The 20,149-nt window shown below is 44.6% G+C and overlaps 2 protein-coding genes across 6 annotated transcripts in view; one reads left to right on the top strand and one right to left on the bottom strand.

The window, feature by feature from the left end:
* Positions 1–365: 365 nt before the first annotated feature.
* SLC25A27 (solute carrier family 25 member 27) lies at positions 366–11,167 on the bottom strand. Of its 2 annotated transcripts, XM_064411710.1 has the most exons (9): positions 9,377–11,154; positions 7,712–7,897; positions 6,834–6,918; positions 6,066–6,188; positions 5,247–5,359; positions 4,511–4,595; positions 3,823–3,915; positions 3,395–3,497; positions 366–3,009 (listed from the first exon to the last, which is right to left on the bottom strand). In XM_064411710.1, exons 1-9 carry the CDS (start codon positions 9,477–9,479, stop codon positions 2,938–2,940), a joined length of 963 nt encoding a protein of 320 aa, XP_064267780.1. In that variant the 5' UTR covers positions 9,480–11,154; the 3' UTR covers positions 366–2,937. The 2 variants fall into 2 exon arrangements, with proteins under 2 accessions (XP_064267780.1, XP_064267781.1); XM_064411711.1 differs by lacking the exon at positions 7,712–7,897 and having other exon boundaries at positions 9,377–11,167.
* Positions 11,168–12,871: 1,704 nt separating this feature from the next.
* LOC135295889 (24-hydroxycholesterol 7-alpha-hydroxylase) overlaps positions 12,872–20,149 on the top strand; it is a 25,164-nt gene continuing 17,886 nt past the window's right edge. Inside the window, exons 1-2 of one of the 4 annotated variants that reach the window (XM_064411705.1) lie at positions 12,872–13,023; positions 13,561–13,671. In XM_064411705.1, the coding sequence (XP_064267775.1) occupies positions 13,006–13,023; positions 13,561–13,671 (129 nt within the window). In that variant the 5' untranslated portion in view covers positions 12,872–13,005. Of the gene's footprint in view, positions 13,024–13,169; positions 13,672–20,149 lie in introns of those variants that run through there. The other 3 variants (XM_064411708.1, XM_064411706.1, XM_064411707.1) reach the window with 3 other exon arrangements.

The following is a 20,149-nucleotide window of genomic DNA, read 5'->3' as shown; positions in this document are numbered from 1 at the left end:
TACCCGTCAGGAGTCGATAATAATTCACAGGCGAAGAGAAAGATTTATTAAGAGATAAATAAGTTTTTCACGACAATATTTTTACGAGGCATTTTTGTCATTTTTATCTTGAGCTGTGCCTCAAGGGTCCGTATTGAGACCAGCGTTATTTAGTATCTTCATTAATTGCATAGGTGAAGGTTTGGAGTGCACCCTCAGCAAGTTTACAAGTGACACCAAGTTGAGGAATACCAAATCCTCTGAAATCACTGGGATAAATAAGACCCTCTAACGCTGTCTTTTTAGTGTTAGCGAGTCAGGCATTATGTTATTCTTGGCCAAGAGTGGCGTGTGTGGGTGTGGCTGACAAAATCCTGGCCTCTACACAGATGCAGATACAAAACTTTTATGTTTATTTATATATGTATTCTTTAGCAAATTAATTTTCACTGGCTCTATATTACAGAATTCTTGTTCATTAATTAGTCCTCTGTTGGATATTGATTTCTCACTTCTCTTGCAAATTAGTCTATATTCTTCAGTCCTTTTATTATCTTTTTTCCCAGGTAGGGACTTCCCAGCACACATATTGAGTCTTTGTTAGTCTCTTTTTTGTCTGCTGTTTTCTGCAGAATGTCTTTGTGGTCCATCAATTGTGTACTCCTTGTATCCAGTTTCATCAACAGACCCCTCTTCTTTCAGGCTTTGTTAATTGAAGTGTATCAAGGTTATTCTAACAAAACTTAGAGTTTCAGTGATTTTCCCAAGCTGTGTGCCCATAAAAGTAGCTTATGTCAACTTTGATAAATGTAGGCAAAAAAGTGGTTTTACACACTTTTTATAATTAATATATTGGTTATGATAATCAGAGAGGTTGACCAATAGTCCTTGGTGGAAAGGCTGAGAGGGTTTGGATTGTTCAGCCTGGAGAAGAGAAGCTTCAAGGTGACCTTGAATTGTGGCCTTCCAGTACCTGAAGAGAGCCAGCAAGAAAGATGGGAAGGGACTTTTTACAAGGGCCTGGAGTGACAGGACAAGGGGGAATGGCTTCAAACTGAAAGACAGCAGATTTAGATTTGATATTAGGAAGAAATTATTCACTGTGAGGGTGGTGACACACAGGCACAGGTTTCCCAGAGAAGCTGTGGATTCCCAATCCCTGGTAGTGATCAAGGCCAGGTTGGATGGAGCTTGGAGCCACCTGGGATAGTGGAAGGTGTCCCTGCCCATGGTAGGGAGTTGGAACTGATCTTAGAGGTCCCTTCCAACCCAAACTGTTCTATGACTGTATGATAAAAGCACTTATCCTGTCTCACGAGAAAGGTAAAGCTGAGTATCCATCACTGGGTTATCAGGGTAACAGGATGGCAGGCGGGAGTGCTTGGGATGGAACTGAAGCAGCAGCTTTGCTGGTTTGTCATTGCTGGTGCTGGAGTACAAGACAGAAATTCTGTTTCTCAGGATGACAGCTAGAAAAACACCAGGATTTCTGAACAAAACCTTTGGACTGATGCGCAGGAGATTCTGCCTGAATATGAGGAAGAACTTACTGTGCAGTGACCAAGACCTGGAATGGATTGTCCAGAGAGGCTGTGGAGTGTCCCTCACTGGAGATATTCCAGAACTGACAGGTGCAATCCTGTGTCCTGTGCTCTGAGTTGAGCAGGAAGGTGGGACCCAATGAGCCACTGTGGTCCCTTCCAACCTGCCCCATTCTGTGGTTCTGTGACTCCCTAATGATGGTGAGATGAACGTTTTCCAAGCTGGAAGCACACCCCAAGTGCATACAGCCATAACTGAACTACAGTACAATCAGACAAAACAAGTGCAAGCCAAGAAAAGACCCAAACTGTGTTGAATGAAAAAATGGCACATTGGAGACACTGGTTGCAAAGACTAGAAGAAATCCTGGGTATTTATTCAAAGAGCCATATTTTCTACATCAACTCAATTACTAGATATTACTAAATTAAAGCCAGCTCTGTTTTATCTACTCATGGCTGCTTTTGATACTGCATTTTTGACTCTTGATTGCCAAAGGTGAACCTAGTGACAAACAGCACTAGTCTCCTTCTCTATGAAATCTGGAAGGCTTTAGGTTTAAAAATAAATAAATCACTCCCGATCAAACATTTTGCATTACTGAAGAGAACGTTGTATTTCCATTGAGATTTAAAGTGGGGAGAGTGCACATTTCCATGGAAAATGACCCAGTCTGCCACATCAGCACCGGGACTGTCACAGGACAAGCAGCTCAGCTTGGTCCTGTGGAGTCTCCTGAGACCTTCAAGCGTTGCAGAGCAACTTAGGCTTTTGCTTTTCTGGGAACACGACTGCACTTCAATCATGATCTTACTCAAAGAGTTGAGTGGAGAGGTCGAGCAGTCTCTGGGAAGTTAGAGGAACACAAACCTTTCCACTTTTTGTGCAAAGCAGATTTGGAATCAGGTAAACTGCTTTTATCTTTTTTTAATACCTACCACTACAGGCTTGGTTTGCTGGCACATCAAACTAACAAGAGGTAGTTCTTTATCTGTGTGCAAATGCAATTTACAATAAAAATTCCCAAATAATTTTATAGATGCTTAACCACAGAACTTGTTCAGTGCATTGATCAACCTGCTCTTGTCTTTAACAACAGAAACCATCTCCATTATCAAACAAACAGACAGTATTATGTTCTATTTGCTTGGTAGGTTTTTGGGTTTTTTTTTATTCCTGTTGCTGGTTTGGAAAGCTGATGTTGGCTGCTAGCTGAAGTATTGTTGTGACAATTTTATCCTGTGGATAATATAAATTTCATGCAGCAGTCTGACAATCAAATAGTATCCTTAAATCATGGCTGTTCCCAACAAGTAAGGACTGGACTTGGAGCAACAAGTTATGCATGTGATCCTACTACCACGTGGAATGAGAATTCAGCTTCTTGACTCCTCTCCTTGGTGAATATTGAAGATTTTAAAAAGAAGTAACTCCACACAGCCTTCTGATTTGTTCATATGTAAGCCAGAATACCAGTGACCAAGGTGCCTGTGAAAGCAAACACTGAAGTTAGAGACTTAAAACAAAAGTAACCCAATAAATAAGCCGATAAAATCATATTCTTAAGTTCAGTCTCCTATTGCTCTGGTTCCCAGAGAGGTTCCAAAGCCTCTCTCTGCTCAGAGAAGCTGTGAACTCCCCATCCCTGGAAGGATGGGCCAGGTTGGACGGGGCTCTGAGCAAGGGGAAGGTGTCCCTGCCCATGGCAGAGGGTTTGGAATGAGATGATCTTTAAAGCCTCTTGAACCCAAACCATTCTACAATTCTATGATTATGTCTTTCACACAAAAATTGTAATATTGCATAGGGTTAGGGCTGCATCCACACTCCTCACATTTTAGTGCTAATTGTTCTTGTAAAGAAAAGCATGTACCATTCGCATCCAGGTTGGTGTAAAGCCTTTGTACAGAGACATAAACCCTTCACCCTGGACAGTTTGAATCAAGCAGTCCATGGAAGATTTATACAACAGACCTCTACAATGTGCAAGGAGAACAAACAGTGTTAGGATTAAAAATACACTATTAAAAAAATAAAACACCCCCCTTATAAAAATAATTTGTGCTGAGATTTTTCTACAAGCCAAAGTGCTTTTGTAAGCTCCTTGGAGCCTAATCCAGAATTGAAATCCATCACAGGTGGCCATCACAACAATACCCCCCAGATATTTACTAAATCAGTAAAATCATCACTAGAAAGATGAAGAGCAAATTATCAACTTAGCACTTCATTCCCAGTGAAATCAGCCAGACCCATGGTTTCACTGTGCTGCTGAAAAGTTGGTCTGTGAGGTGTCCATACCTTCCCTGCTTGTCTCTTGGCTGGTTCATGATCCGGGTTTTGACCACGTCAGCAGGAGTTCCCAGAACAGCTGCTACCAGCCCAGAGCAGGCACTGCCAACAGCAACAGATACTTCAGGAAGAAACCAAGATGTATCATAAAAATTTCAGCATTGTGATTCCAGTTCTTATAATAAAGATATATTAAAACAGTTGTCATCAAATCATGAGTAATAACTCATAACATAAATTTGATTTGGGAGGCTTACTAATACTGCTCATGCTCACATGTCCTCCCAGTGCCAGCTGCCCTCACCTCTGTCTGCAGTTCTGAGTCAGGGATGAAGGACCCACAATAGGCAATTCATAATATTGTTTATATAAAGCAGATTTTTTCATCACTTAAGAGAGTAAAAGAGGATGTTCTGCAGAAGTTGTATCACTGTGCTCCCACAGATTAGAGCAAAGGCGTTTAAATGCACCAACAAGGCACTTCTAGTGGGGACAGTTTTGTAGCAATGGTTGCATTCTTTCTCTTGTGTTTCTATAAAGTGATGTTCTCTCAGGAAAAAAATAATTCTAAAGTTGCATTTCATCAGCAGTATCAAAATCAAAGAATGGGATCTTCTGCTGGCACAGAGAGGCAGATGAAGACAGCAAAGCTGGAAATGCTCCACAGTGGAAAAGGGGTAATTGGAGAATGCATCACCTGCTGATGCTGTGAGTCACACTATTGTCCACAAGTGCCGTGTTCAGAAGCAAGAACTGTTTCACTGTGTCATAAGTGGTCAGATCTGTGAAGAGGATAATGAGGAAAAACAGCACTGTCAGGAGTGAATGGTCTGTGCTGTTCACAACACAGGCTGTTCATTTCCATTGAGGCTCCTGCCTTTGGCACAGCTGACACTCTGCCCCCAGTTTTTAATGAGGGCTGTGGCACCTGAGTCCTGTCTTTAGACGTGTGAGTACATTCTCCTTTCTGCTCCCATCTGCTCTGATTTACCTTACAGATGATGCTGAGCTGTATCTGGATGACCCTCACCAGCCCTGTGGCTGGCTCAGCTTCCTGGCTTGGTCTCACACCTGCCTCATCACCACGCACTTCCCTGTGGATCTGGACCTTGGTGAAGCCTGGCTGCCTTTGCTGGCTCTGCCCTGCTCACCTCACTTGGGCACTGGGTTGTCGCTGGTGAAGTCCCTGCTTTGCTGGCCATGGGACCCCTTCAGCTGCTGGCTCACTTTTCCTTAAATTCAGGTAAAAAATATTACTTTTAAGTTATTAGATTACTACAGGACCAAAACACAGGTGAACAAGGCAGAGGTCACCTGCAGGGTGCTCCAAACAGGGCCCCCAGTAGATGCTAAGACAAAGGGAGTAGCTGAGCTTCTTTTTCTTAAAGCTTTGGTGGGGCCTTAAGTGCTGCAGGCCAAGTTATTCCATTTACCTCCCATGTTCACCAGAGCAGCTCTCTGGACATTTGGTACCCATCCAGCCCAAAGTCCCCTTACTCCTCCTTCAGACAGGATCTTCAGAAATGCGTGGTGCACGCCCCGAAACCTGAAATCAAGATGCAACCTGTTGGTAGGCAGCCCAGTGAAATCTTTGAATGTTTCAGTACTTTGCTGCACTGGGTCCTCACATAAGGTTAGGAATTTATACCTGCAAGGATCTGGCACTCCAGATCCATTTTTGGATATGTCTTTGACTTTCATGCCACAATATTTTACCAGAGATACCAGCTGCCTTGCAAAGCAGTGATCTGGTCCCTAACAGCAGACAAGCCTTAGGTCCCACACTGGGTTACAGTACTAAATGTATGTGACACCAAATGATGGCAGCAGTTTGGAATGCAAAGAGCAGCGTGTCCTGGTATTTGCAGAAGAGTCTCAAGCCCTGCTGTGTGCCAGCCTTCCTTGTGCCTGTGCATCCTGCATGAGCCATTTCACTTGTGCTTTCTTCCACCTTCAGAAAGCATCCTTCCCTCCCCATGGTGCAGTGCTGGCATGGACCTGCTGCAGCACGGAGGATGGGTTTGTGGTCCCTGGGACCAATAAATCAGAATAAAGAAGATGAGCAAAAATGGAATAAGGAGGAGGTCTTGAATCCCTCCTTTCTTCAGTGCCCAGAGCCATCAGGTGCTCTCCCTGTAAAAGGGCACAGACAAGCTGGGGGGAAGGGGTGGCAGAAAACACAGAGAAACACACCCTGGGCCAAAGAGGGATCAGTAAGAGGGGAAGAAACACCAGCTCTGAGAGGAACCAACCGTAACGGCTTTCCTTCCAACTTCCTTTTTCCCTCCATCTGCATCTGCACCTTCACCAGATCAGTTGGGCTGGCAAAAAACTGCCCGATGGCACCCGCAGATATGCCTCCAACCACAGCTTTCCTGCCAAATGGAGAAAAATTGTGCGCCAGAATACACTGAAAATCTGCACAGGTCACAGTGCTCAAGCTGAAGAGTTAGCAGCACAAGTGGACAACCCAACACAACCCAGGTGGAACAAGTGTAAACAATTATTTCATATATTAACAGCCAAAGTAAAGGTAATAATTGTGGTGGCTACAGGTTGTTAAAGTAGTCAGTAATATGTCTGTCAATTTTCAAAAAGGGTTAAAACTTAACTGGGGAAAAACAAACCAAAACAAGGTTACATTTTGCTCTTTGCTTAAGGTTTAAAGGCAGGATAGCAAAGTACACAAGTAAAGGATGATGCTCCATGTATTATAACTGAATGCCCACCTGAATTTCCAAACTGCTTGCTGATATATACAACTTTTCTTTCTCTCCCACTGCTACTAGAGAAGTTGTGTTAATTTTGCAGGTCTATTTATTTTAGTAAAATCAGAAATTTCAGTATTATCCATAGGTCCCCCTTTCTGTAGCATTGGGCACGACAAGTATTTTGCAGTAGATTTTATCAATTCTATTCTAAATCCAGATAAATTTTGGACCTAAGATATGGCTGTAGGTCTCTTACAGTAAGGACAATCCCCAAGCAAGCAATAAATATGCATGAATATGCAACATTACCAGAGAGGAAAGCTTTCACCCTCTGTCCTGCCAAGCACGGAGTCACGGAGATGTTCATAAGTAACCATCCGAACACCAGTGTATACTGTGGGAAACAAAAGCAGGAGACAGTTCTTGGGTCTGCCATTTCTGGAGGTCACAGTGAGAGGGACATCAAGACCTTGGCTTATCACACTCCAGAGCTTGCCTGGCTCAGCTGGTCACTGCTGTCATGTTTGTGATCCAAATGGGGAAAGTGAGGGGTTTTTCTGATGTCAGTGGGAGAGCCAGGGCATTTTAGCATCAAAAAATCTCTCTGGCTGAGCCACAGGTCTGCCAGGAGGCAGCACAGCTTTGCCTGCACCCTAAGGAGATGGGACTGCATCGCCTCCTCCTGGGCTGATGCCAAGCACAAAACCCCCACAAGTGCTTTTGAGTTTTGTTGTCACCATATTTCCAGCTAGAGCACAGTAAGCTGTTATTTGTGGCAAACCGCTAATGCATTTCTTTTAAGCAATTGTATTTTTCCCTTGTGCTTGCAGACTCATCTTTTTTCCCATCCCCTTTTCTAATCTGCCCCCTCTTCCCTCACATATGAGACATTTCTTGTTCTGAGAACTCTGAGTGTCTGGACTTCCTGAACAAGACCTCATGCAAAGATGACAGAGGACTTATACTTTGTTTTGCCAGAAGTCAGCATAAGGCCATGAAGGACTAGGAAAGGGAAGGAAGAGATGCTGTTGATCTGAAATCACGTGTATTTCAAAGCGGGATTGCAGGCTAGACGGAAAAGTTCTCACAGATATATTTAAAGTCCAAGAAAATATGGCAAGCTCACTCCAAAAGGCTTGGCCACAGAAGGCAGGACGCGTGGTGTCCCACCACGAGCAGATATTCACCTATGTGGCGGTAGACGGCCGGCGTGGCTCCCTGCCACAGCTTCCGCACGCCCTCCTCCTGCGCGATTCCAGCCGCCGTGCGCAGCATCCCGCGGTGCGGGACCGCCGGCCCAGCTCCGCCGCGGCGCACGGCAGCTTCACCTTGGACCTGCAGCCGGGTTTTCGTGAGATCCAGGGGAAATGTCACTGAGGGCAAAGCGCCGGGAACACGCGTGAACAGGAGTGCGGCTGCAGAGAGACCTCCCGGGCCGGGAACAGCCGCACCGCAATGCCCTGCCAGCGCCCGAGGGGCTGGGCAGGCACCCGCAGGGAGCAGGGGCTGTACCCAGCAGGGTCCGGGAGATCCCTGGAGAAAAGGAGAATTCTCATCCAGGTCTGTTAAAAGTGGCTCTAGGCACAAGTAACTAAATGACATTCCTGTCAAACACACAGTCTTTCTCCCATGTTTAGTTTTGCAGATTTGTTATGCAAGTATGTGTCCCTTGTGAGGGACTCTGGATTAAAAATCCTGTTCCAGTTACTCCCCCTGAACACAGACCAGTCATATCTCTCAGCTGATCCTGTGATCTTTCCAATTCTGTCCAGCACAGTGGCAGAACATGCTATGGTCAGGAACAACCCCACAGAGGTCATCATAATGATGACACATTCAGGCTCACCTACAAACTTACATACATATCTGTCCTACAAACCACTCTAAAGCACGCTTGCTTTCATTACACAGGCACAGAAATAATGTCTAGCCTGTTATTCCTCTCGCTGAAATAACTAGTGGCCAGTGAAGGAGAACCAAGGTGATCTCAGCTTCCCAAGGCAGCTCCTGAAACAGCATGGATACATATTTGTGCCCCTCATTTCAGTTCCAGGCCAGGAGTGCCTGGTGATGGACCTTCCCAGCCTGTGGCAGGGAAGGAGCAGGGCGTGTCTGTGTTTCCATACCTCTGAGACACACCAGGGTCCTTCCAAAGCAGGACTCAGGTGCCAGGGAAGGCAGTCACTGCTCAAACCCTCAGCAAGTTTATAGTCTATTTGTGCGTTAAGTTTGGTATTCATGTTTAAAGATTAGCAAAGATTGAGAAGTTACAAATCTTTAAAGCAATGTAACTGACGTGCTTGCAAGACCCTATAGAAATTATAAATAATGTGCTAAAAAATATTCAAAATAAGTTACTTGGTCACAAAGCAGTGATACACAGATGCCAGTGGGCTTCTATTCCATGTTTCACCAAGCAGTTTCCCAACTCCATTTTTATAAGCATCTCCACTGTGACCAGGAACTTAAGAGTTGATTTTTCTTTGATTAACCTTCATTGACTATGAAAAGGAAATTCCTGAAGGAATAAGGCCTTGCTAGTAACTTAGGCAACAGATCTGCCTGCCTCTTTAGTCTTTCTCTGGAAACCCAGCCAGTGCAAAGCTTAAATTAGTCACAACTGCACGGAGTTAATGACTGCAGCAAAGATTTCATGCTGAAAAACCCTCCCTCCAGCCACGGTCAGGTGGCATAAAACACTTAGATTATGGAAAAGCCATGACTAGCACAGTGAAATGCAGATTTCTGAGCAGAACACTGAGGAATGAGGCATCCGGGGACTGATGTTCCCCCTGCTCCCCGTCAGTAAACCTGACCCCCCTTCCCTCTCGGAAAACCACGGTGAGTTGTACCTAGTTCTGCCACAGCCGCTGCACAGGCTGACAGAGCGAATTTGCTGGCTCGGGGCCATCTCTCTGGAAGAGGTAAGCTCCTCTCTTCTTCTGCAGGTGACATCTAGCATCTCTCACGAACCGAGGGTAACGAGCCAGCCTGCCCGGCTGTGTCTGCAGCAAGAGCGGGCCCTAGCGCAGGTCGGCTCGCGGTGCTTTAGGAGTCAAGCTGCGGAAGGTCATGATTCTCCAGCGGCAGCACCGGGAGCTGCAGCAGCCCCAGCGGCTCCGCAGAGCTGCAAGCTCCTTCTGCAGTGACACAAGAGACTCCCGCGCAACAGGCTCCTGGGAAATGTAGTCTGTCACCAAGGCGGCTCTGTGCAGCCTTTCCGTAGTAGATAATGCCTTTCCGTAATGTAGATAACGGATTTGTCCATTATCTACATTAAAAAGAGTGATCATTAATGGGAGCTGAAGATTACGCGTGGGGTCTGTTTGCTTTCGGGGTGCTGTCATTGGCAGCACTGCCTGGGGAGCCCCAAACTCTGTTCCTGTGTCAAGCAGCTGCATCCGGGAGGGATTAATTGATCCAGATCTGCTTTAGTAAGAGCTGCATTAGCAACAGCCACGTGCCGAGCTGGGGCTGCGGATTAGGCAGGCAGCGCTGCAGTTTGAACAAGGATCCCAGCAAGCCTGGGATGGCAGGAATGGATCACTTCTCAGAGCTCTTAAGTGAAAAGTTTAAAGCATTTCCTGGCTGAGTGCTGAAGTCCTGTTGTGTGCCAGTCCTAATTTCTCTTATTGTAGAGCTTTTTAACTTATCATTAAGGCTCAGCTGAATCCCTGAGTTAATCATTAGTCAGTAATCCTCATGATGATTTGAGGATTTTTTTGGTCACAGAAACTTATCTCAGAACACCTCCCCAGACCTCTGACTGCCTAAAGCTTTGGTGTGTGGTCCCTGTCAAAATAATTCAGACAAATTAAGGGAGCATTGCAGGTGAAATATTCAGTTGAATCTGTCTCATTGGTCACCAGTAATTGGTATTAAATTGGATCCTTCTTGGGGTTAAAATTCATTAGAATTCATGCAAGAATAAAACAAACTCCTGACAAAGCTGTGGTTAAAAATGGGGAGAGGGCATATTGCAATCCAATGCAAACGTGCATGGAAGGTATGAGTGGTTCAGAGCCTGTTTCTGGACAGTTCATGCCATCTGCTGTGGCACTTCGTGCCTCCCTGCACAGCTGTTCTGTGGGCTTGGGTCAGCTTGTGCCACACTCTATCAGCCTGTGTTTCATTGACTCATAATGTGGGGTATACAGGACCTCTAGAGTTCACCTGCAGTCATCCTGCAGTCAGTCCTCTTGTCAACAGGGAGAGCTCTGGAGTTACAGCAGGTTGCCCAAGGTCTTGTTTGGTGCCCTGAAAAGCTCCCAGGATGAGGGTTTCACAACCATGTACCTCTGGGTACAATCTCACTCTGTTTTCTCTATGACCATGCTGTAGGGAGTGGAAAACAACAGCTAGATCTCTCCTTAAAGTAAACCTCATAGTATTGCAGCATCCTATGGAAGGAACAGCTCTCCCTGGCCATTTCTAGCCTGAAGAAATAGGTTCTTTTTTAAACCAGATGATTGGGGGATGGCTGTGAAGGGGAATATTCTCTGCCCACAGGACCTTTGAAATGAGTCTGACTAGAGGTGGATGTTGCATGGACAGCTCTGTGATGTGTGGAGAAGGGCCAGTACTCATGGAGAGCCATCAAACACCTGGATCTCCTATATCCCGGAATCCTGAGAAGACAGCACCAGCAGAGAGGACCCTTCCTATTAATTTATTTCAACTCTCAGTGAGATGGAGTTTTTTGGTTTCTGTCCCAAGCCAGTTTGACCAAAGGCTGCATATAGAGGGAGAGAGTGTGGACTGCAGATGGGGTGGAAGCACAGCAGCGGGCTCTGGGCCAGCTGTGTGCTGCTGGAGAAAGGCAGCCAGACTGCCCAGTGCCCTCACCTGTGCCTCTGTGTTAGTTCACTTGGAAAAACCATCAAACATTAACCACTGCCCAGCCCAAGGAAAGCTTGGCAGTGACTGTTACACATTCCTACTGCTTGTGTCCTCCTCACAACAGTGCCTTGCATCTCATGTCCTTCACCAAATCATGCCCTAAAAGTACAACCTAAACAAAACAAACAAAAAGGGCCAAAACAAACACAAAAGCCTTTAATGAATGTCTTCACAGAGGCTTGAGAAATTGTCTGACCTGTATACATAGATCACTTTGAACTCACTACTCAGTCAGTTAATGAAAATATACCATGGATATAATGAAAAGATGCATTTCTCCAATATTACAAGGCCTTTAGCTCTCTTATCACTTTACCCATTTATAGGAAGAGAAATAATTTAATGGCTAAAATAAAACCAGGAAATAAACATATAAAGAGCTGTGATAGCTAAACACAGAAGTGTAGAAATATCACAGTTAACAGTGATTTATCTGTTTGTTACAGACAGTTTGCAAAATGGAGTTCAACACCCTATTTGTCACAGCTGATGTGAGCTTGTTCTTCTGCACCTACAACCAACATGTAACATCCCAAGGTATTTCAAAATGACTCTTTAATGAAGAACATATACCTAATTTTCACAGCTCTGAACCTCCTACTATCAGGTATATTTCTGCTGCACTACTTTTACTGTACTGCCTGTCTGCACAGGTACAAAGAGGTTTGTGCACCTCTTTCTGTATAGGAAGTGAGTTAAACTGTATTTGTATCTGTATTTGTTTATGCCCACTGCCTCTTGCCCTTTCACTGGGCACCCCGAAAAAAAGCCTGGCTCCATCCTCTTTGCACCCTCCCTTCAGGTGTTCATACACACTGAGAAGTTCCCCCTGAACCTTCTCTTCTCCAGACTGAGCTGTCCCAGCTGCCTCAGCCTCTCCTCAAATGACAGATGCTCCAGCCCCTTTTTGGCACTTCACTCTTGGCAGAGGATCACCTCCCTCAGTCTGCTGGCAGCACTTTCCCTGATGCAGCCCAGGGTGCTCAAGGTCCATCTCTGACTCGTGTTCAACCTGGTGCTCACCAGGACCCCAGATCTGCAAAGTTCCCGTCCACCAGGTGCCCCCTCAGCCTGTACTGGTGCACGGTGTTGTTCCTACCCCGTGGCAGAACTTGGCATTTCCCTTTGCTGAACTTCATTAAGTCCCCTTTTTTTTTTTTAAATTTTTTTTTTCCAGGAAAAGCTGGACCAGGGGATCATTGGGGTCCCTTCCGATCCATTGTTCCCTGATTTTGAGATAAATTCTTTGCCTGTTTTCCAGCCTGCTGAGGTCCCCCTGAGAGGCAGCACACTCATCTGGTCTGTCAGATACTTCTCCTGCTTTTCTGTTCCCTTCAAACCCACTGAAGGTGTGTGGGGGTAAATGCTGACAGCACTTCCTAGAGGCTTTTTATACTTAATGTATTCTGTACGTAATTTTGATGTGCCACTTTCACACATGCAAAGAAACTAATCTGACCTCTATGAAAGTTGACTTCTGACATGGCACTGATGTAATAGAGGTGGCCAGCAGGCTTTGTCTGTCAGTTCAACCTCAGAAGCATTTCTCTACTCCTCAGACGCTGGGCACATCCAGCCTTTAATGAGGTATCTCAGACAGGTGAGAGACACCTTTCTTAAGGTTTCTGCTTCAGGTGATGCCTGCAGAAGTTTATTGCCGTCTCTGACTTGCTGAAAGCTAAATGTCTGCAAATCACAGGCTCTTTGCTTTGCAATCTCAATACGGAAAAAAAAAAAAAAGAAAAAGAAAAACAAAAAACAAAATCTATTTTTTAAACTGAAGAAGGCTCTGCACTGCTTTGCCGGTGTCCCCGGCTGCCCGGGTGGCCTTCCAGCTACTTGGCGCAAAGTCCAAGGCTTTGCCCCAGCAAATCTAGGTTTTGCAAGCAGCAGAGTTGGTCCCCATCCCAGACCGGAGCAGAACTGGCTCTGCCATTTGCAGAGCGAGGGCTGGTGCCCTGCGCTGCCCAGGCCTTTGGCGCTGGGCCCGGGCCGCTCGCAGAGGCCTCGGCGGCGCCGGGAGCGCGGCCGTGCCGGGGCCGCGGCAGGCGGGGCAGCGCCCCGAGGCAAAATGGATCTCGCTCCGCTCTTGGCAGCGCTCCTGGCACTCCTCATTGTCAAGGCTCTTTTGTTTCAGCTGGGAAACCCGAGCTCCCCTCCTTGCATCAGGAGCTGGATCCCTTGGTTTGGAGCTGCGTTTCAGTTCGGGAAAGCTCCTCTGGAGTTTATAGAGCAAGCCAGAAAGAAGGTAATGCGTGTGCTGGCCTGCCTGCTCGGGTGCGTGCTCAGGGTGGCTGCCTGCAAGGGGAAAGGCAACCAGAAACTTCTGCCTTCAGTTTTGCCCTTTCCTGTCACGTTTTATAACGTCAGGAGCATTTAAATGGTGGAGAATCGGCTTAGTGCCACCAGCATTGGTGAGTTGTGGATCTGATCCAGGCACGATCTCTGTGCTCTGATCATCCTCTTTGGATCTCTGCCGTTTTGCTTTTACAGTCTGGCTGTGTGTTAATCTTGGTTTCAGATAATGTGGAAAGCTCTGTGCCAAGTGCTGGGACCAGGAAACTACTTATTTGCGTGCCTAAAGTTAGGTGGGATTTTTGAGCACCAGCTGGTGTCCCTCAGCATTCAAGCAACACGTAGATGTGTTTGGCAGACAAAGCTTTCTGTCCTGAAAATCTTAACTAAACATGGGGGTCAGGATTTACCCCTTGGACTTGAATTTCTTTTTCTGTGTCTGTTGGATAGAAAGTGATCAAATTCTTAATTTCTAGATATTTAATAATAACTGACATAAACCCCAGTTTCCCATTTTCATTCAGGGATTCTATCACCTGCTACTACAGTGTCATCAGCCTTGAGTGTCCCGTGCTGAAGGATCACACAGCCTCACTACTTGCAAAAACTAGCTAAAAATGAAACCACTGTAACATCCTAAAATTGAAAAAAAACAAAAACCCAAAACAAAAAACCAAAGCAAAAAAAAAAAAACCCCAAAAAAACCAAAACCCAAAACCCCATATCAATAAATACTGGATGTTTAAAATTTGCTTTCTCATTTTGAACTGCTAGATTTCATATTTGTATTTCTTTTTGTGTTGTTATAAACTCATGGTGTTAAAGCAGAGGATTAAATCTGGTCTTTGAGAGCAACAAGAGCTATCAGTCTTCTATTAAAGCACATTGGGTGCATCATGGGGTAAGCTCAGAGGTATGATCTGGAGTTTCTTGCTTCTCTGGGCTTGACAGGCCAGTTTTAATTTAATATTACTGTGTCTTTCCTGTAGCTTTCATCTGTGCAAATGCACACTCATTGGCTCTGGGTTAATTAATATTGGTGTTCATTTGCCTGGAGACCCTCTGGGCTTGAGATTGATGCTGTGGCAGCTGCTGACACATCTGCACGCTCCAGGAACACCTGAAGGACTTTATGAACCTCTGGTTTTGTTGGGACAGAAACTAGAACAAGAAACATTTTCAATGGCTGAAAACTCAAAGCAAAGAAGGAAGAGAATGCTTTCTTACATCTTTCCCTTTACCATGTGGTTGCTGGTAGGGCTTTTCCTTTGACTTTAGTCTAGCAGCTCCTTCTGACCTCTCCCTGTTGTCCCTCTGGGGGTTGTCTCCATCCCTCCCTCCCTCTCAGGTTGGCCACCTGCCTGCAGCACCATCACCTGGCTCTCCCTGCCTCTGAGGAAGGCCACTTGCTTGTTGTCCCCTTCCTCTCCTTAAACCCTTCTCAGGCCCTGAAAGCCTCCCTCCCTTCCCCTCCCTTCCCACCTCCCACACTGACACTCTGTGCTGAGGCCAGGAAAAATAAATCTTTTCCTGCCTGCTCCCTTTTAAAAGAGTAGGCACTGTTGGAGAGTACAGCCAAACAAAACACGTGCTGCTGCCAAAGGGGTCATTAACAGGCACTCCAGGGCTTGCAAAATACATCTGCCATAATTCCAGGCTCCTTAATACTGCCAGAACAAGGATAAGTGTCCTTAGTACGAGCGAGCTGCCCTCGTAAAAGGTGTTACAGAAACAGGCTTTAGGCAGTGTGAAACCTCATTTCAAGGGTGTTATCTTCAGGGGAGACTCTTGCAATTTCTCCTCTGGATTAATCCTTGAGACTGTCAAAGTAACACTCATGTCTTTCTTAATTCCCTTCTTTCTTAATTACTTTCTTCCTTAATTCCTTTTGTGTCTATCCTTCACTGTTTTTTCTCTCAAATCCTGGGTAACACAGTAAAGTTCCACTGCTTCCAGCCTGCCCTTTGCTTGGAGTTTGCTGCTTCTATTTTCCTCCCACGGAAGAACACGTGGGCTGGAAGAATTGTCTCCTTTCCCCCTTGTGTCATCACTGGGACTAAGAAAAGAAAGTTCCCTGCTCTAATAAAATATTTAATCTCTCATCTAATAAAAGATACCACCTCTTCCTTCTAAAGCTGCCTGGTGAGAGAAGTTTTGCAGCAGTCTGGAATGGACAGGAAAAAACCAGAACCACCATGCCACATAAAATACAGGGTGAGCTGCTTAATGAGGCCTTCAAAGGATGGTGGCAAACATGGTAAGAGTTAGTAAGGAAATTCAAATTCTTCTCATCAGTTTGCTAATTAAGCAAACAGGAAAAGTTCAGTTAAACCCAGGAGATTGCTCTGCACTGTTGTAGGGACCTGTGGGATCCATGCATCCCTTTCAGAGTGAGTGCTGAACGGGGACAAGGTGCCGTGCCCCGGGACTGCTGGCCTTTCTGTGTGTGGCTGGGTGAGGCTCACTGGGTCACTCTGCAAGGGACATCCATCACTGGAGGGGAGCAGGCTGGAGGAGGCTTCTGGTGGAGCATTTCCAGCTCAGTCACTGAAGGTCTGTGACTTCTCCCAGGTGTAGAAGACCACAGTGCTGCAGTCCCTGAGCTAGAGGAGGGACGTGGCATTGACCCTGTGTGTGTGCACACCCAAGGGAAAGGAAGCCCACCCAGTGCCCCCAGGTGCCAGCAGAGCTCTTGGTGCAATGCAGCTGTCTCAGCTGAGAGTGCTTGCTCCCGGGGAGGAACCCTGGGGAATATGACTATTTCCCTGATTTCCATTAGGATTTTGGAGAACATCCTTCTGAAGTTTTTATTTCTCTGGGGTGTTACTTTCCTTAAGCTTGAATCTGTCTCTTACTGTGGCACTGAAGTGTTTCCCAATCTTTGGAAAAAAATTAGCTTTCATGAGTGAAAGCAATAAATCCTAAAAGGATTTTTTTATTTCTTTCTATATCTCTCTATGTTGTGAAGTGTTCTTAAAAGCTGTTTCAGAGCAATAACCTGGCTGCAGTGTTGGCAGCAGAGCCTGCACTTTGTTGGTACCTTCCCATAACACAAGTGCAGAACTGCCCCACAGCTCATTCCAGGAGCTGATTTGATTGCAGTGTAACATCAGTATAATTACACATTTTGACAGATGAACAGCCTGGTTATTCAGGTGTCTGTCTGGGGCAGCAGCCATCAGGAGATGCTCAGTAACAGGTGTAAGGGGCACACCCAGGTGAGAGTATGTAGCCTCCTGCTTTTTCTTCCCAGCTCCTGGTTTAGGGATTTGCTAGGCTGGAATTTGCATCTATATGATTGACCTAATCTCTCTTGTTACCCTATGTATAAATGTGGCTTCCCAGCAATGCACAGCAGTGAATCCTTAATTTAATCATGACCCATATGAATGAAGTATTCTGTCTGGTTTTAGACCATCTAACTCCTAATCTCAAGCCCATTAGCTTTTACATTATGAGGAACTGAGAGTAATGATTATCTTTTCCTCTTTTCCTGGGATATAAGTTCACTTAATCTCCTTTTATTGAAATATTCATGCATGTTGTGCATCCTTTGACTTTGACTAGCTCAGAATATCCTGCTGAGATGGAATGGGCAGATGCAGGCACAGAGTGGGTTTAGATGTTTCTTGTCCTTTTTCCTGTCCTTTCCTAGCAAGATAAGAGCTCCAGATTAATTATCATAGAATGACTTGTGTTGGAAGGAACCTTAAAGATCATCTCATTGTAACCCCTCTGCCATGACCGGGACACCTTCCGCTATCCCATGTTGCTCAGAGCCACATCCAACCTACTCTTGAACAATTCCAGGGATGGGGCATCCCCAACTTCTCTGGGCAACCTGTGCCAGGGCCTCACCACCCTCACAGTAGAGAATTTCTCCCAAATATCCAGTGCAAACCTACTTGCTTATAGTTTGAAGCCATTTATTAGCACTTGCATAATAGATCTTGGAGTAATTTCAGAGTGTCATTATTCTAAGCCTTCTTCTGTGACATTTCTAGGTCTCCTCATTTTTTAGACTCTCAGATGACTCCAGATCATGAGTAAACTTCTAGTTCTTCTTCCAAAGAGTGAATTAGAAAATACTTCTAACACCACACAACCTCATGTCTCCCTAAAAGCTGTATTGGGCTATTTTGCAGTACATCCTATTTATCCACTACTAATTCAGTCTTTAATAATGCTTACTGTAATTTTTTGAGTACCAAAATGACTCTGAGGCTTCCCAGGTCCTTCTGACACCACGTTTGCCTGTCCATCCTCGTGTTGCTGAGGATGATTTAACAGATCACAGCAGGGCGTTCTGGAGTTCTGCAACTTGTTATTTTAATTCCTCAAGAGTTCTGAATTGAAATATTTATTGCTGTTTTACCTAGAACTTGTTTAAGTCTATTCTGCTCAATACTTCCTTCAAAACAAGGTCTCAGTCCATCACGCTCAGTGAAAGGCTCCAAGGTGGGATTTGTCCTACACTGATGTAATCCCTAACTCAGATTCCTCCCCCACTCGGTTTCCTTACACCACACTGGGAGACTTCCTGCAGCTCATATGCTTGGAAAAGTCTCTGTTGTTTGGGAAGCAGATTGCCTTTATTAGTTTGATTTCAAACCTTTCTTAGCAGTTTAATTTTGCATTGCATTTATCAAATGTCATATCTATTTGAACACAAAATTCTGCTTTCTGAAAGATCTGTTTGAATATCTCCCTGACAGTGTTGCTCCTTGAGGCTGACTTATTCTGGAGAAGGTCATCTATGGAGCCTTCTTATTTCAGTTTTGTTAAATATTGATGTAATTGTAATGATTCTAAATAGATTGCAGGAAGTTGGCTGAGATTCAAACCCAGATGGTTGTGTGGGTGTTTGCAGGTTACCAGGATGGTCACTGGACACAAAGTCAGTGCTGTCAGTGGAGTCCAAGGGCAGCTCAGCTCCCTCCAAAAACAGGAGTGCAGAACATGGTCTGGTGAATTGGTGTTTAGGATCCCCTGACTGCACAGACTTGATTTCTGTTGTCTGCTATGGGAGTGCAGACATCTTGCTCACATGTAATCACCTAAAATAAAGTGTTCCAATCTTTAATTGAGTGCGACCTTAATTGAATAATTAAGTATTATTGCAGGTTGCTATTAGTTCAAATTTAATTTAATTTTATTTTAAAGTTAGTTTAGGTACATTTTAATGTTAATTTAAAAATTTTAAAATCTAATTTTTAAGCATGGTACAAATTCACTGATTTTTATACAGACTGATGATGAAGACATGGACATCAAAAAGCAATCTTAGATTAAATTTAGCTATTATAGAGTCATAGAATCACAGATTGGTCTGTTTTGGAATGGACCTTAAAGCTTATCTTCTTCCACCTCCTGCCATGGGCAGGGACCAATTCCAGTGGACAGCTGCTCAAAGCCTCATCCAACCTGGTCTTGAACACTTGTTATTAAAACAGTATTTTATTTATTATCTCCATAGAGTTTGAACTGTCATTCTTTCTTTAATAATTTGCAGTTGAAGGACACAATCAAAATTCAGTTGATGCCAGGAAGAATCTTCTCCTTGGCTTCAAAGAGCTTTTGATGCAGCAGGATTTACACTACAGACACCAACAGCAAAAGAAATAGTTTAAGTCAATGGCATAAACAATGGGAGCAAGGTTGAATGATCTTTTTATGCCTACGTCTAACAGACAGAATATATTACACATTTGTTTTCTATTTTAGAGTATTTGCAAATATCAGGGATCATTTTAACAATGTAGGAACTCAGAATTGAATTCCTATTGCTGGAAGTTTCAAGAGGGCTCTAGGATATTAGATTAAGGGAAGATGAAATAATGATTTATGGCATCAAAAACCTTTCCTGAACGTCAGTCACTGTGTTCTGCTCAAAGGTTGTTAGCTATTGTGATATTTATGTCTACAAGAAAGAAATCATTGGTATTAGGAGCAAGGATGGGGGAGGAAAGGAAAGGAAAGGAAAGGAAAGGAAAGGAAAGGAAAGGAAAGGAAAGGAAAGGAAAGGAAAGGAAAGGAAAGGAAAGGAAAGGAAAGGAAAGGAAAGGAAAGGAAAGGAAAGGAAAGGAAAGGAAAGGAAAGGAAAGGAAAGGAAAGGAAAGGAAAGGAAAGGAAAGGAAAGGGAGAACCTGAAATATTAAAAATATGCAGGAGGGTGGACTTTTTGCAAAACAGTGTAGACTGAAATAGTAGGATTATGGCTTTTTACAGTATTGGTACTTTGCTGTGGCAGCCAAAGGATGCAGTAGATCCATCCCTTGGGTTCTCTAAATCCACATAGGTTGTATTGTTTGAACTGCAATGTAATTCAAATATAAAGTGTTAATTTAAGAGAAGAAATCTCTTCCACTCTGCAGGAGGTCAGGCACATACCACATTCCCTTCTGGTCATAAGCCTGCAAATTTTGGTCTGA

This window comes from Passer domesticus, chromosome 3 (assembly GCF_036417665.1).
Source record: "Passer domesticus isolate bPasDom1 chromosome 3, bPasDom1.hap1, whole genome shotgun sequence".
Taxonomy (NCBI): domain Eukaryota; kingdom Metazoa; phylum Chordata; class Aves; order Passeriformes; family Passeridae; genus Passer; species Passer domesticus.
The sequence above is the reverse complement of the archived record's forward strand: the minus strand, read 5'-3'. Positions and strand labels throughout refer to the sequence as shown.

Coding starts and splice junctions, on each gene's coding strand:
- SLC25A27 (XM_064411710.1), bottom strand. CDS start 9,479: ATGTCACCTGCAGAAGAAGAGAGGAGCTTACCTCTTCCAGAGAGATGG. Junction 6,189..6,833: donor GGTGAAAGCTTTCCTCTCTG/GTAATGTTGCAT, acceptor TCCATTTGGCAG/GAAAGCTGTGGTTGGAGGCA. Junction 5,360..6,065: donor TTGGAAGGAAAGCCGTTACG/GTTGGTTCCTCT, acceptor TCTTGATTTCAG/GTTTCGGGGCGTGCACCACG.